Source organism: Populus euphratica, unplaced genomic scaffold, assembly GCF_000495115.2.
Source record: "Populus euphratica unplaced genomic scaffold, PopEup_1.0 scaffold849.1, whole genome shotgun sequence".
Lineage (NCBI taxonomy): Eukaryota > Viridiplantae > Streptophyta > Magnoliopsida > Malpighiales > Salicaceae > Populus > Populus euphratica.
Genome location: NW_011500713.1, coordinates 81,529 through 98,524, shown reverse-complemented (window position 1 = coordinate 98,524; position 16,996 = coordinate 81,529). Strand labels below are relative to the sequence as shown.

The following is a 16,996-nucleotide window of genomic DNA, read 5'->3' as shown; positions in this document are numbered from 1 at the left end:
CCAAAACCAGGTATGTCTACAGAGACAACAAATTATATATTATTAGAAAAATAATATAAACACTCAACTCAATTCAGTATAATTCCACAAAACTCAGTGTTTCACTTTTACACTCGATATTTCTCTCAAATCTATATTTTGAAACACTTTTACACTTGATATTTCTCTCAGATCTATATTTTCTCACTTTCACGGTTATACATGCATTCACTGCACACTTCTTTTATACTTGCACTCTCTATATATCTCACTCTCTCGTTTCTATCTCCATTTATAAGAGAAAATGAGAGCTTTGAGAGCAACACATGTGTAGTTTAATAAATACCAACCAACTACTACCTACTATAATAATAAAATCATGGTGGTTGAAAAAATATTGATAAATTTGCTATAATAATAATAAGATCTTGGCACTCAAGAGAAACGACTTTTCTTCCCCTGTTATATTCATAGCATCGTCGTCTACAAGCTACCTTTCTATCTTTAATTTCTCTATTCTGAGCTCCATGACATTTAAGTGGTTCAAAGCCTACTGTTTCTTCTCTTTAGTTTTAGACTAATCGTCTTTAATTTGAGTCTTAATTTATAGTCTTGTGGAATTTATACATTATTAATCAAAGCTTGGTAGTTGCGAAGAAACATCCTAGCTCTAAATCCTACAGAAACTTGTGGAAATATTAGCATCCCTTTTCCATTTGGAATAGGAATTCGATTTCAAAAAGATAACCTTCTTCTTGAAACATCCTAGCTCTAAATCCTACGAATACTCGAATTAAAAATATGGAATGCCACCATATTATATATATATGGATAGATTGAGAGAGAACTTTTCATTGAATTTGCTTCAAATGATTTGGACAGTTCGTTTACTCTTTTAAGGTAGTCTTCTCGGTCTCAATTAGTATTTTTTTTCTTCTTACAAAAATAGGGAACAAAGAAAGATCTCCCCCCCCGCTCTCTCTCTCTCCTTCCATTATTGATCTCCAGCAGCATCTAAATCTGCAATAGAAGGGAAGGCATGATTCCTCGTAGTGTCTCTCTAATTTTTCTCCTGCTATTTCTACTCCCTGAAATAGCAATTGTATCAGCACTTATGACGAAGCCTAATTGTCCAGAGACTTGTGGAAACATTAGCATCCCTTTTCCATTTGGAATAGGAACAGGTTGTTCCATGAATGACTGGTTCTCAGTTGATTGCAACAAAACAACTGCGGATTCTCCCAGCAGGGCTTTCTTAAGCAGAATCAACATGGAGGTCTTGGGGATTTCATTAGGGAACAGCAGGGTTCGAGTAAACAGTCCAATAATTTCCTCCGGCTGTTCTGGTAGAGGTGCCAACTTAGCCTTCGATATGTCTGGAAGTCCTTTCATCTTCTCTTCGTTAAATATCTTCATCGCAATGGGCTGCAACAATCGTGCTTTATTGAACCGAATTGAGCCAGAAATTGTTGGGTGCACGTCAACTTGCGGTGCTAATAATTTGACTAGTTCTAGTACAGAAGGTAAAGAAAAGAGGTACTGTTCTGGTGACAATTGCTGCCAGACCAGAATTCCCTCGAATCTCCAGGTGTTCAGCGCGAGTTTGGGGACCACAGAGGACCCTAATGATCAAGGAAGAAATCAATGCAAGGTAGCTTTTATAGTAGACCGAGGATGGTCCCTAGACAACATAAAAAGTCCGGAGGCGGTGCGAGATATGCAGCATGTCCCAGTAATCCTGGATTGGTTTGTGTATAGTGATGACTTCCGTGTGGAGAATTCTGATGCAAAGAATTGCAGCCCCCCTGTACAATTAGCTTCTGGTAGGTGGGGTTTGAGTACATTAACATTGTATTCCAATTCAACTACTTGTAGTTGCAACCCGGGCTATGATGGCAATCCGTATCTTCCTGATGGATGCACTGGTATGATTCGAACACGCTTAATGTGATTTAATCTTCTTTTAAAAAAAATAATGTAGTACTGAAGCTTAAACAGCAGTCAGAAGCTCGACTTAATAGAATAGAGTTGAAGCATAAATTCACCATGCAATATCATTCTACTTTTGGATGGCTCCCATCACATGAACATACTCACTCATTGGATTTCCTCAATCAGATATTGATGAGTGCAAAAATCTCAATGGAAATTGGTGTTCGGGGATGACCAAATGTGTGAATGTACCGGGTGGGTACAAGTGCGAGCTCGACAAAGCTAAGATCACTTTCTTGAGTAAGTTCCTGTCTCTTAATTCTTTTTTCCTTCGTAATTTATAGGAACCTGAAACATTGGTTTAGAGGATAAATTGTGTTTGGGAGAGTAGAAATTATATATTTTCCCTTGTCTGAGAGGATGGAAAGGGAGCTACGAGAAAATCGTCGTCCATGACTGCCTTCTTTATCTCCCCAAAATGGATAGAATGAGGCAATGATGATATAGTACTTAATTATTAATTTACATCTTTTCCCTTCTCTAACCCTTGGTTCTCCTGTAAATCAAAGCATACGATATAATTTTGTTTTTTTTTTTTAATTTCACTCTCTTTTTCTTTTTTAATTAATTAAATATAGACAAGAACTGGATAACTTAATGTACAATTATCTATAACTACGCTTTTCCACTTATATGGGAAAATTTCATTTGGTATTGCCATTGTTATACGAGTGTTTTTTATACTAATGGATTCGGTATGTCTGACTTGGAAAGTTCTGCATTTGCACTTCAGGAAGTAAAAAACCATTTGTAAAAAAGAAATTGATTTTATTTGTGGGAATAAAAAGAAAAGTGGTATGTTAAATGAAAGGTTAATTGATTTATTTATTTTCTGTTAAAAAATAATATAAATTATAACTTGTAAAATCTTAACTAACAGTTTAAACTGTTAAGTTGAGATAAGTCTTTGATATATTAAATTTATTCTTCCATGTGTTATTTTAAAAATTTTCATTTTAAAAAATTTCCACTCTTCGTATGCACAAATATATAGATATTTTCTCTTTTATACTTTTTTTTGCTACTTGTTGTATAGAAATACCCCTAGAACCTCCACCATAAAAATTAAGTCTTAAAATATATCAAAGTAAAATTGAAAACTTAACAAGACATGAAAAACCCATAAAATAGAAAAACAATTAAAAAATTATTCTTTAAAAAATAACCTAAAAATGAAAAAACCTGGAGAATACCAAAACATTTTAAATAGATCATAGATATTTTAAAAGAAAAATCGGTTACCAATAAGAAATTTGAAAAATCCATATCGAGTGAAACTTATTGTGTTGCCATGGATATAATTTCTAGTTGTGAGGCTTTGTTGACATGATTTTTTTTTAATTTTTTATATTACTCAAGGTTTTTTGTTTTTGGGTTCTCTTTTCAATTTTGTTTTTAATGTTTGGTGGGCTTCCCACGCTTTCTATATATTTTTTTGAAATTGTAGTTTTAGGCTTTTCAAAATTAAATTTTCTTTTAGAGGTTGTTGCGGCTTTTTTGTTCAAAATAGTGAGAGGAAAAAAAATGTGAATATACAATAACATATAAATTTTTTTTTAAAAAAAAGTATATAAAAAAATACACGGCAGAAGGTTACCTCAACCCAAAAAAGATTTAATAATACGTATGTATCTAACAATTTTTTTCTTTTTTCTCTTGCGAGCAATGGCAGTTCTAGGTGCGGCCACTGGATTGTTGTTGCTGCTTGTTGGTATTTGGGGGTTATATAAACTTGTAAGAAAAAGGAAGAACATTGAACTGAAGAAGAAGTTCTTCAAACAAAATGGTGGTTTATTGCTGCAGCAACAATTATCCTCGAGTGATGGAAGCATTCAGAAAACAAAAATATTTACTTCCAAGGAGTTGGAAAAGGCAACCGATCGTTTTAATGATAATAGAATACTTGGTAAAGGTGGCCAAGGAACTGTTTATAAAAGAATGCTAGCAGATGGAATGATTGTTGCTGTTAAAAAATCCAAAATAGTGGATGAAGAAAAGTTGGAAGAATTCATCAATGAGGTCGTCATCCTTTCACAAGTTAATCATAGACATGTGGTCAAGTTGCTAGGTTGTTGTTTAGAGACAGAGGTTCCTCTACTAGTCTATGAATTCATTCCCAATGGAAATCTCTATGAGTATATTCATGACCAGAAGGAGGAGTTCGAGTTTTCATGGGAAATGCGACTAAGGATTGCTACTGAAGTTGCTAGGGCACTTTCTTATCTTCATTCCGCAGCATCCATTCCGGTTTATCACCGTGATATTAAGTCTACAAATATACTGTTAGATGAGAAGCTCAGAGCAAAAGTATCAGATTTCGGAACTTCAAGATCGATCGCCATTGATCAAACTCATCTAACCACTCATGTTCAAGGCACTTTTGGATACTTGGACCCAGAGTACTTCCAGTCTAGCCAATTTACCGGAAAAAGTGACGTCTACAGTTTTGGCGTTGTTCTTGCAGAGCTCTTGAGTGGGCAACCGATCGTTTTAATGATAATAGAATACTTGGCAAAGGTGGCCAAGGAACTGTTTATAAAGGAATGCTAGCAGATGGAATGATCGTTGCTGTTAAAAAATCCAAAATAGTGGATGAAGAAAAGTTGGAAGAATTTATCAATGTGGTCGTCATCCTTTCTCAAGTTAATCATAGACATGTGGTCAAGTTGCTAGGTTGTTGTTTAGAGACAGAGGTTCCTCTACTAGTCTATGAATTCATTCCCAATGGAAATCTCTATGAGTATATTCATGACCAGAAGGAGGAGTTCGAGTTTTCATGGGAAATGCGACTAAGGATTGCTACTGAAGTTGCTGGGGCACTTTCTTATCTTCATTCCGCAGCATCCATTCCGGTTTATCACCGTGATATTAAGTCTACAAATATACTGTTAGACGAGAAGCTCAGAGCAAAAGTATCAGATTTCGGAACTTCAAGATCGATCGCCATTGATCAAACTCATCTAACCACTCATGTTCGAGGCACTTTTGGATACTTTGATCCAGAGTACTTCCAGTCTAGCCATTTTACCGGAAAAAGTGACGTCTACAGTTTTGGTGTTGTTCTTGCAGAGCTCTTGAGTGGGCAAAAACCAATTTCTTATGAAAGGTCGGAAGAGAGGGGAAGTTTAGCCACTCATTTTATTCTTTTGATGGAAGAGAACAAGATATTTGATGTTCTTGATGAACGACTTATAGGGCAGGACCGTGAAGAAGAAGTTATCGCAGTCGCTAATCTTGCTAGAAGATGCTTGAACTGGAATGGAAGGAAACGGCCAACCATGAGAGAAGTCGCGATAGAGTTGGAGCAGATTCGGCTGTCAAAAGGAGCTCTTCAAGCACAACGAAGTAGTAAACAACTCGAAAACATCAGAAATGAAGTTCCCAACGTATGGGAAAATATTGCTGGGCCTACTACTTCAATAACAATTGGCGATTTTAGAAATGGCACGGCTCCATCTTTGGATGCCCAGCCATTGATTTCTCACGAAACATGGTGATTAAGTGTTATGAAAGTTTAGAGACGTGAAAACACTATTTTTAAAGTGTTTATTTGTTTCACATAGAGATAACACCTTTAGAATACAACTAAGCCCTCTATACCTTTAATAGAATGAGAAGATAAGACCAAGAAAATAATATTTGTATTTTTTTGTTATATATCTTTTCTTTGTAGTAATATGTTTTTATAGACTTAAAACATAACGATGAAACAATATTATTGTTTATCAAATAATATGATTGTTGAAGAACTACTATGGTTGTTTATCAAATAATATGACTATTGATGAAACAATATGGTTGTTCATCAAACAATATGATTATTGATGAAATAACATAGTTGTTCATCAAATAGTATAATTGTTCATTCCAAGTTTAAAGTTTCAAATGCTATCTTTTGATATTTTAAATATTCGTGTAATAATATTAGGAAGTCAAATAGAAGAGTTTGTCCATCATAACTTAATTTACTACATAATAGAAACTTATACTTAGAAATATTAGGAGGGAATGTTTCTTTCTAATGTGGGATAAATATTGTTTTTATTCATTTACAAACTTACACCCTTGATCCATGATTTTGGATCTTCACGATCTATATTCATCGATGAAACTCACTTGAACACTCCTGTGCAAGGTACTTTTGGCTACTTGGATCCCGAGTACTTCCAGTCCAGTCCATGTACAGAAAAGAGTGATGTTTATAGCTTTGGAGTGGTTCTGGTCGAGCTCATAAGTGGACAAAAACCGATATTTTCCGTAAGTCAGACAGAGACTAGAAGTTTAGCCACGCATTTTATTATGTTGATGGAAGACAATAGACTGTCTGATGTTCTTGATGCTAGAGTTAAGGAGGGCTGTCAGAATGAAGAAGTTATCTCGGTTGCTAATCTTGCGAAAAGATGCTTGAATTTGAATGGGAAAAATCGACCTACAATGCGAGAAGTCACATCAGAGTTGGAGAGGATAATTGGATTGTCTCCAAAAAAGCTAAATATTCAAGAGAACTTTAAAATATCAGAAAACACCATGGATGATGCAAGCAATGATTGGGATGCAGTTTCGACATCAATCACCGGTGATTTTGCTACTGGCAGGACTACATCATCCGATGGTGAACCGTTGATAAACATCACAACATGCTGACTCAACAACGCATATCAATCGCTGAAAACATATATGCGTCTCTGTTTTTCTTTGCCCTTGTTCCTATTTTGATGTGAATTACACAAAAAAACATGCAAATTGCTTTATCCTGGGGGCGGACATTATGCTGATTAATTTGCAAGTCAATAGTTTTGAAATTAGTTTGTATACATATGTTCAAAGAATGATGTAGTCGACGTCACCTGCTGTTGGTTCAAATTCTTATGTTTGAGATTTCGGTTGAATTTCTCCATGGTAGAATTTCAGTAAAATATGATTAATCAACGGACGAAAATGGAAATTTCTTAGATATATGGCCTGGATTGAATTATACTCAAATTTAATCAGAATATTCAATGAGCCCAGTTTTATATAAGGGTTAGCTTACTGTAATTAGTTAAGCTCCGGAAGGCCTTCATATTAGGCATAGAAAGCAAACCCCGTGTTAAACAACGCAATTTCCAAGTAAAAAAAAAAATAAATTAAAAAGAAATTTTATCATGGCTAGAGGTGAAGATTCACGGTAATTAGTGTAAAACCCTGGACAATTGAAAGAATAAATATGCTCGTGAAAAATTACTTTCGGCCAAGGATTTGATGGAAATAACATGTATGATACTTAAAATAGTGAGACTGTTGTAAATAAAAAAATTCACCTTCTTTCTCCTGCAATGCCGACAGTTTGGCTTCAAAAAAAGGGAGAAGAGAAATTTCAAATAAATTCTTGTTTTCTTTCACCAAATTTGTTAGGTTGGTTGCCAATTCATGTAAGGCACCAACCATTGACCATTGATTATTGGTAGCCACCATTGTTAAATGAGCTAGAGTTGGTGGCTACCAATATTGACAACAAAGCAAAAATAGCCTCCATTGATGCCTATAAAAGAGGTATGATTTTAGAGAGAAAAATGTGAAGAGTTTTGTGAGAATGTGAAGAGAGTAGAGAGAAAGAGAGAGCTGCAATGGCAGCGGCCTTGCTGCCATTGCAGCAGCTGCAAGTGTAGCAAAGAGAGCTGGGAGTAGAGTAGAGAGAATTGATCTTTCTCCTCCATGTATTTGTTTTGTGTTCTTTCTCTAATCTCTAATAATATAGACTCTCTCCCGTGGATGTAGGCGGTTTTGCCGGACCACGTAAATATTGTGTCAGTGTGTTTGGCCTCCTATGAGCAAATATCAATACATCACCTGTCGGAATTCCCAACAAAATTGATATTAAAAAGTGTATATGAGCGGGTAATTGCTATAAAAAATTGATTGAGAATAGAAGGGTTTGAGAGGTTGGGAACATAGAAAAATAGAGAGAGAAAGTTGCAAAATTGGCGGAGAAAAGAGAAAATCTTGGGATTTCTTGCAAAGGGATTAACAATTTGGGTTAATTGATTATGGTAAGACGTTTCTATTACTCTAAATGCACTTTCTTTTGTTAATTTTATGGGGGATTGAAAATACTCAAATTTAAAAATTTAGGGTTTACGTGCGTTTGTGTTTGGAAAGGTGACATGGTGTAGTTATTGGTTAATTTTGGGTTAGATAACATGGTTAAGGATTAAATTAAAGATAATAAAAACTATTTTTTTAGAAATTTGAGACCATAAGTGGGCGGCCCTAGTACGGATTTTAAGAGAATGTGAAAACTTGATTAAACTGTATGATTTTGATATTTTAAAATGATACTAGGAATGTTCGGAGTCGATATGGAATGTTGTGATGTTGATTTTTAGGAAGCTAGTTATTGTCGCAATATGTTGGAATGGAGTAAATGTGGAATTAACTTATGTGGGTTTTGAAGATAGAAAGATGATGTGATGCTCTGATTATGTAGGTTGAATGTGAAATGATGGGAGTAAGGAATTGGGGAAAAAATTGTGTAATTAATATTGGTGTTTTAATGATTTAATTATGCTTAGAAATTGATTGAGAGTTTGTATGCTACTAAATTTTGATTGAGAAGTTGGTAATGAAAAATATGAAATTGTAATTTGAGATACCATTATCACAAGGACTTATACCTGATAATGATAATGAAATGATGGAGTTAAAGTTGGAAATAAATAATTAAAATGAAATGAAATGATGGTAATTATGTTTGTACTTAAGTTTTAGTACAAATTAAATGTAATTAAACTTGATGCATAGGTTAATAATTAATATTTTCAAGTTGTAACAAGTAAAAAAATAAATTAATAATTATTCTAGTTTTTTTGGATAATTATTTGCGCTGGGCTGCTGGTCATACCAAATTACATGTGTGTTGGTTGGAAGAGTCTCTATGTAGAGAAGACTTTGTCCAAATACATGTAAAAAAGTTTCCTCATTTTACACGGTACATGATTATTCAATGTTGGGTCAATGCATTGAAGATGTTATTTTTACTATTTTAATTATTTTTCCTAGTCTATTTAGAATTTTAATTACCTTTTCTACTTAGCTTTGAATTCTTCAGTTTGGTCAGTTCTGATTTTTTAGAAAAATGTCATATTCTTCCCAACATGTTTCTCTATAATTTAGGGCTAGGGCTTAGTGTTGGATTCTCCCGGTATCAGGAAATTAAACTAAATCTCGGTTGATGAAGCTATTGTGACTGGATTTGAACACTAGACAAGTGACGAGCCTCTTTTCTTACAAAACATCAAGGATTGAACTGCATAATCATGGAAGAGATTTAGCTCTTTTTTCCTTTTAAGATCCCATGATTTTCTTTTTAATTTGATCTTTTTACATTGATTTTTTTATATTGGACTTGATATTTTTTTTAGTTATCTAAATATAAAGATCTCATAATACCGAGGAAAAATTCTACAGGCATTTAATACTCTGTTTTGCAATAAAGAAAAAGAAAAAAGAAAAAAAAACCGTGACGCTCGAGAGATCAATTTAAAAGAAAATCAAGGACAGAAAAGATGGGTGGGGTAACTTGGCAGCGCGTGCACGATGAGCCCATGACGCTCTAGCGATGCATATGGCCTCTTTCGGCCGCATTGGAAACGTCACTACTTCTGCAAGTCCAACACAAAGTAGAAGTCTAGCCATGCATTTTCTTATGTTGATGGATTGCTGATATTGCAAGAAGATGCTTGAATTTCAATGGGAAAAGTCGACCTTGAATAATGGGAGATTTCACATCAGAATTGGAGAGGATAACTGGACTGTCTCAAAAGGAGCCAAATATTCAACAAAACTGTAAAATATGAAGAAGAAGAAGAAAAACTCATGAATGATGCAAGCAATGACTGGGATGCAGCTTCGACATCAATTGCGGGTGATTTTGACAGTGCCAGGACTCCATCATCTCATGGTGAACCACAAATAAATATTAAATCATGGTGATTTAGATGATTGGGTTTTTCCCGTTGTTGTTGTATAGTAAAAATAAAATTTGCTCTATCTCCGTAGAACACGTGTGTCTCTATTTTTCATGGGATAATAGCATAAATAATATATTCTGAATAGAAAATAGTTGAGCAATTACAAGTGCAGAAGGCTATATTTGAGCTGAAATTTATATCCACTTGAAAGTCCTTGTTTGTTTGTTTTTTATGCATCATTTCTTCTCAATGTTCACTTTCCGATTGGACCCAAGAAATGCAGGGTAAGCTGTCAGCTTTTGGCCTTTAATTCATACTGATGCTTTAGCTTTTATTAATCTTTCTCTGCTCGACAATGCAAAAGACTGACATAATGGAAACAAAAGATGCTGAACATAAACAAAGACTTGACCATAAATTTTAAAGATGCATTATTTCTTCTCAATGTCCACTTTCTGATTGGACCCAAGAAATGTAGGGTAAGCTATCAGCTTTTGGCCTTCATACTGATGCTTTAGCTTTCATTAAATGCAAAAGAAGCTGAACTACATGAACAAAGACTTGACCATAAATTATAAAGATTCTATGGGTTCGATCATACACATTATTATTTTTCTGATAACGTCACAAAACCAATTCATTTCACGATATAATTAATTAGAATATGAGTTTGTTCTGGCATCACAAGAAAACCTAACATAATATCACATAGAAAAGAAAAACGAAAACAATAAGCTGTCTAAACCGGAGGAAAACCAAGCTCCAAGAAAGCTGTGAACAACAGAAACACTGGAATTGTAAAAGCTTAAGTTTCTTGATTTCACACAGAAACACTCAGTGCAATAACTTAAGCTTGAGATTTCACATTGGAAGTTTCGGTTAAGTTTCTCCATGATACAGAATCTCTATAAAAATATTGATTTAATCAACGGACAAAACTTGAAATATATTCTGTTGTTGAAAAGTAAAACAGAAGAAAAAAATTGTAGCTTCCTCTTAGATTATTTAAAATTCTATGATAATACAATAGTTAAATTATCAAGTAATTGTCCTGTACTTCTTCACTGCGAGTCGGACTAGAATTGTCGCTTCCTCTTAAGATTATTTAAAATTCTATGATAATACAATAGTTAAATTACCAAGTAATTGTCCTGGACGTTTTTACACTTGCTAATATTATAAAGAAAAAATCCTACAATATTCTTGTTCGAAAGCAAAATAAAACATTAATAAAGATTTCGTTTGTTCAAATTTTTCTCTCTACTCTCTTTCTTTTTATGGATTTTTCTATCCCTTTTGTATATGTTCATTACATCCTATAACATTAACAAACCATAAGCTTACAATCTCTATATAACTCTTTATGAATTAGGCTTGCTAGTTGATTGCTCATGAATTTCAAAAGATATGTTCATTCTAAGTACTTATCTATTGGATATTCCACATTATAATAAAATCTTGGCGCTCAATGTTGGGGAATCCGACCATCCGACTGGTAATGTATTGATATTTGCTCATAAAAGATTGAGTATACTGACACAATATTTAACGTGGTTTAGCAAATCACCTACATCCACAGGAGAGTCAATATTATTAGAGATAAAGAAAAAATATAAAACAAATACATGGAAGAGAAAGATTACACCCACTCATACTCACACACACTCTCAGCTCACTACTGCAATGATAGCAGGGTTGTTGCCCTTGACAGCTCCTTTTTCTTTTATATTCTCTTATATATACTCACTACTCTCCCTCACTCTCTCATTTTGCTATCAAACAATACTTTTATTTATAGTCAATTTATGACAGACAAGAGACCATAAATCATGGCATAAAATATGACACTAATGATGGCAATATATGAGTTGCATTATTTTTGTCAGTAATACAACTATCACTGTAGCATTTTAACAATAATAACCCTACTTCTTAGGATAAATTGCATAATATACTGTACATTAATAATATATCCTAAAACTCAAAAGAAATGACTTTTCTTCCCCTGTTTTATTCATAGCATCGTCGTCAACACGCTATTTTCTCTTTAGTTTTAGACCAATCGTCTTGGCATTGGTTACACGAAAGTCACCATCACTCAATTTGAGAATCTTAATTTATAGTCTTGTGGAATTTATACATTATTAATCAGTTGGAAGTTGGAAAGAAACATCCTAGCTCTAAATCCTACGACTACTCGAATTAAAAATATGGAAGGCCACCATATTATATATATATATATATATATAGATGATTGAGAGAGAACTTTTCATTAAATTTGCTTCAAATGATTTTGGGCAGTTTGTTTACTCTATTAAGGTAGTCTTCTTTGTCTCAATTAGTATTTTTTTTTTCTTACAAATATAGGAAGCAAGGAAAGATCTTTCCCCCCCTCTTTCCCCTTCCATTATTGATCACCAACAGCATCTAAATCTGCAATAGAAGGGAAGGCATGATTCCTCGTAGTGTCTTTCTAATTTTTTTCCTGCTATTTCTAGTTCCTGAAATAGCAACTGTATCAGCACTTATGGCGAAGCCTAATTGTGCAGAGACTTGTGGAAACATTAGCATTCCTTTTCCATTTGGAATAGGAACAGGTTGTTCCATGAATGACTGGTTCTCAGTTGATTGCAACAAAACAACTGCGGATTCTTCCAGCAGGGCTTTCTTAAGCAGAATCAACATGGAGGTCTTGAAGATTCCATTAGGGGAGCGTTGGGTTCGAGTAAACAGCCCAATAATTTCCTCTGGCTGTTCTGGTAGAGGTGCGAACTTAGCCATTAATATGACTGGAAGTCCTTTCGCCTTCTCTTCCTCAAACAGTTTCGCCGCAATGGGCTGCAACAATCATGCTTTATTGACCCAAATTAAGCCAGAAATTGTTGGGTGCACGTCAACTTGCGGTGCTAATAATTTGACTAGTTCTAGTACTGAAGGTAAAGAAAATTGTTACTGTTCTGGTAACAATTGCTGCCAGACCAGAATTCCCTCGGATCTCCAGGTGTTCAACGCGAGTTTGGAGACCACAGAGGACCCTAATGATCACGGAAGAAATCAATGCAAGGTAGCTTTTATAGTAGACCGAGAATGGTCCCGGGACAACATAAAAAGTCCCGAGGCGGTGCGAGATATGCAGCATGTCCCAGTAATCCTGGACTGGTTTGTGTATAGTGATGACATCCGTGTGGAGAATTCTGATGCAAAGAATTGCAGCCCCACTATGAACTTAATTTCTGGTAGGTGGGGTTCGAGAACAGTAAAACTGTATTCCAATTCAACCACTTGTAGGTGCAACCCGGGCTATGATGGCAATCCGTATCTTCCTGATGGGTGCACTGGTATGATTCGAACACGCTTAATGTTGTGATTTAATCTATCTTTATTTTTATTGTTTTTTAAAAGTAACGTAGTACTGAAGCTTAAACAGCAGTCAGAAGCCCGACTCAATAGATTAATAGAGTTGAAGCATAAATTCACCATGCAATATCATTCTACTTTTGGATGGCTCCAATCACATGAACATACTCACTCATTGGATTTCCTGAATCAGATATCGATGAGTGCAAAAATCTCAATGGAAATTGGTGTTCGGGGATGACAAAATGTGTGAATGTACCGGGTGGGTACAAGTGCGAGCTCGACAAAGCTAAGATCACTTTCTTGAGTAAGTTCCTGTCTCTTAATTCTTTTTTCCTTCGTAATTTATAGGAACCTGAAACATTGGTTTAGAGGATAAATTGTGTTTGGGAGAGTAGAAATTATATATTTTCCCTTGTCTGAGAGGATGGAAAGGGAGCTACGAGAAAATCGTCGTCCATGACTGCCTTCTTTATCTCCCCAAAATGGATAGAATGAGGCAATGATGATATAGTTCTTAATTATTAATTTACATCTTTTCCCTTCTCTAACCCTTGGTTCTCCTGTAAATCAAAGCATACGATATAATTTTTTTTTTATAATTTCAGTCTCTTTTGTTTTTTAATTAATTAAATATAGACAAGAACTGGATACTAAATGTACAATTATCTATAATTACGCATTTCCACTGATATGAGAAAAGTTTAAATTGTTTGCAAGGTCTTTTGCGTGTGTGTGTTGTTTTTGAAGTGTTTGGCATTGCTATTGTTACACGACTGTTTTTTATAATAATCGATTCGGTATGTTTGACTTGGAAAGTTATCCATTTGCACTTAAAAAAGAAAAAAACTACTTAGTAAAAACAAAATTGATTTTTTTGTGAGAATAAAAAGAAAAGTGGCCGTAAGTTAATTAAAATCAGGTTAATTGATTTATTTATCTTTATGCATTGGATTTATTCTTCCATGTGGTATTATAAGAAATTTTCATTTTAAGAAATTTTCACTTTAAAATTTTTTCACTCAAAGAATCAATTTAATTCAAAAACTTAAGCTATTGAGTTGAGATAGTTTTTTGATATAATATCAGAGTCTTGATAACCAAGCGATTATGAATGCAAATCTTATCATTCTCATTTATGCACAAAGTAATATGAATTTGTACAAGTTTCAAACCCAAAATATTTTATTTAAGAGGGTATATTAAAGAATGATATAAATAATATTTTGAACCTCACCTAATAGCTTAATTAAACTATTGAATTAAGATGGTTCTTTGACAAGCTTTTCATATGCACGAATATATAGATATTTTCTCTTATACTCTTTTGCTACTGTTTGGATAAAAATACCACCTCCAACATAAAAATTAGTCTTAAAATATATCAAAGTAAAAAAATAATTTTTGAAAACTTAACAAAAGACGAAAAACCCATAAAATAGAAGAGAAGTAAAAAAAAAACATATATTTCTTTAAAAAAACCTTGAAATGAAAAAAAAACTTGGAGAATACAAAAACATTTTCAATAGATCATAGATATTTAAAAAAAAAATGGTAACCAACAAAAAATTTGAAAACTCCATATCCTGTGAAACTTATTTTATTGCCATAGATATAATTTCTAGTTGTGAGGCTTTGTTGGCATGATTTTTTTATATATATTATTCTAGTGTTTTTTTTTCACTTTTCAATTTTTTTTTGAATGTTTTGTGGGTTTTTCACGCTTTATATATATATATATATAGTATTTGTTTTAGTCTTTTTAAAATTAAATTTTCTTTTGGAGGTTGTGGCTTTTTTGTTCAAAATAGTGAAAGGATATATAAGCAAAAATATGCGAATATACAATAAAATACAAGAATTTTGAAAAAAAGGTATATAAAAAAATATACGGCAGAAGGTCACCTCAACCCAAAAAAGATTTAACCACCTTGTTGACATAGATTGTTGTTCAACAATAACACGTATGTATGAAGCTAACAATTTTTATTTTTTTTCACTGGCGAGCAATGGCAGTTCTAGGTGCGGCCACTGGATTGTTGTTGCTGCTTGTTGGTATTTGGCGGTTATATAAACTTGTAAAAAAAAGGAAGAACATTGAACTGAAGAAGAAGTTCTTCAAACAAAATGGTGGTTTATTGCTGCAGCAACAATTATCCTCAAGTGATGGAAGCATTCAGAAAACAAAAATATTTACTTCCAAGGAGCTGGAAAAGGCAACCGATCGTTTTAATGATAATAGAATACTTGGCAAAGGTGGCCAAGGAACTGTTTATAAAGGAATGCTAGCAGATGGAATGATCGTTGCTGTTAAAAAATCCAAAATAGTGGATAAAGAAAAGTTGGAAGAATTTATCAATGAGGTCGTCATCCTTTCACAAGTCAATCATAGAAATGTGGTCAAGTTGCTAGGTTGTTGTTTAGAGACAGAGGTTCCTCTACTAGTCTATGAATTCATTCCCAACGGAAATCTCTTTGAGTATATTCATGAACAGAAGGAGGAGTTCCAGTTTTCATGGGAAATGCGACTACGGATTGCTACTGAAGTTGCTGGGGCACTTTCTTATCTTCATTCCGCAGCATCCATTCCGGTTTATCACCGTGATATTAAGTCTACACATATACTGTTAGATGAGAAGTTCAGAGCAAAAGTATCAGATATCGGAACTTCAAGATCGATCGCCATTGATCAAACTCATCTGACCACTCATGTTCAAGGCACTTTTGGATACTTGGACCCAGCGTACTTCCAGTCTAGCCAATTTACCGGAAAAAGTGACGTCTACAGCTTTGGCGTTGTTCTTGCAGAGCTCTTGAGTGGGCAAAAACCAATTTCTTATGAAAGGTCGGACGAGAGGGGAAGTTTAGCCACTCATTTTATTCTTTTGATGGAAGAGAACAAGATATTTGATATTCTTGATGAACGACTTATTGGGCAGGACCGTGAAGAAGAAGTTATCGCAGTCGCTAATCTTGCTAGAAGATGCCTGAACTGGAATGGAAGGAAACGGCCAACCATGAGAGAAGTCGCGATAGAGTTGGAGCAGATTCGGCTGTCAAAAGGAGCTCTTCATGCACAACGAAGTAGTAAAGAACTTGAAAACATCAGGGATGAAGTTCCCAACGTATGGGAAATTGCTGGGCCTCCTACTTCAGTAACAATTGACGATTTTAGAAATGGCACGGCTCCATCTTTGGATGTCCAATCATTGATTTCTCACGAGACATTGTGATTAAGGACATCCATGACATTTGTCGCTTTTGTGCGGCGTCGTGGTACTCGTTCACTCTGGAAAATTACATGTAATAGACACATATATAGTTTATTTAGGCAAAATAAGAAGAGACAATGAATTCTCATCTCTTATCAATAAAATATGGACTAGGAGTTGCTATCTAGTGTTCTAGTTACTAGGAATCTAAGTAGTCTCAGAGATGGGGTACGGAGATTGGTTGGGTAAAGGAAAGGTATTAGTATCCCAACTACGTCTTACCTAAAATAGACTACATTGTTTTAATGTCTGATAAAATCTAAGGTCATAATGTGTTTTTCTAAACTTTGTCGATTTGTCTACGGTTTAAGAAAAGTTTTCTTCTATAAGGAGATCATTATCTTATCAAGTAAGAACTTAATTGTTCCATGTTATAAAAAAAATATCGTTTTAATATCGAAAATATATTTTACGTGTAAATTTGTAATCCCTGATACTAAACAAAAC

At 34.2% G+C, this 16,996-nt stretch overlaps 2 protein-coding genes across 4 annotated transcripts; both read left to right on the top strand.

Annotated features, from left to right (window-relative positions):
- The first annotated feature begins 733 nt into the window (after positions 1-733).
- LOC105116100 (wall-associated receptor kinase-like 2) lies at positions 734-5,472 on the top strand. Of its 3 annotated transcripts, none has more exons than XM_011013293.1 (4): positions 734-1,904; positions 2,098-2,211; positions 3,644-3,877; positions 4,483-5,472. In XM_011013293.1, exons 1-4 carry the CDS (start codon positions 1,019-1,021, stop codon positions 5,466-5,468), a joined length of 2,220 nt encoding a protein of 739 aa, XP_011011595.1. In that variant the 5' UTR covers positions 734-1,018; the 3' UTR covers positions 5,469-5,472. The 3 variants fall into 3 exon arrangements, with proteins under 3 accessions (XP_011011595.1, XP_011011594.1, XP_011011593.1); XM_011013292.1 differs by having other exon boundaries at positions 3,644-3,883; positions 4,489-5,472; XM_011013291.1 differs by having other exon boundaries at positions 736-1,904; positions 3,644-4,415; positions 5,021-5,472.
- Positions 5,473-12,229: 6,757 nt separating this feature from the next.
- LOC105116101 (wall-associated receptor kinase-like 22) lies at positions 12,230-16,654 on the top strand. Its single transcript, XM_011013295.1, has 3 exons — positions 12,230-13,258; positions 13,471-13,584; positions 15,294-16,654. Exons 1-3 carry the CDS (start codon positions 12,373-12,375, stop codon positions 16,508-16,510), a joined length of 2,217 nt encoding a protein of 738 aa, XP_011011597.1. The 5' UTR covers positions 12,230-12,372; the 3' UTR covers positions 16,511-16,654.
- Positions 16,655-16,996: the final 342 nt, after the last annotated feature.

What these genes read in the sequence shown, in the direction of transcription:
- LOC105116100 (XM_011013293.1), top strand. Translation starts at nt 1,019, where the DNA reads ATGATTCCTCGTAGTGTCTCTCTAATTTTTCTCCTGCTATTTCTACTC. An exon ending in AGCTAAGATCACTTTCTTGA is followed by an intron (nt 2,212 to 3,643) that starts GTAAGTTCCTGT and finishes GAGCAATGGCAG; the next exon opens with TTCTAGGTGCGGCCACTGGA. An exon ending in TAATGATAATAGAATACTTG is followed by an intron (nt 3,878 to 4,482) that starts GTAAAGGTGGCC and finishes ATAGAATACTTG; the next exon opens with GCAAAGGTGGCCAAGGAACT.
- LOC105116101 (XM_011013295.1), top strand. Translation starts at nt 12,373, where the DNA reads ATGATTCCTCGTAGTGTCTTTCTAATTTTTTTCCTGCTATTTCTAGTT. An exon ending in TCTTCCTGATGGGTGCACTG is followed by an intron (nt 13,259 to 13,470) that starts GTATGATTCGAA and finishes TTCCTGAATCAG; the next exon opens with ATATCGATGAGTGCAAAAAT. An exon ending in AGCTAAGATCACTTTCTTGA is followed by an intron (nt 13,585 to 15,293) that starts GTAAGTTCCTGT and finishes GAGCAATGGCAG; the next exon opens with TTCTAGGTGCGGCCACTGGA.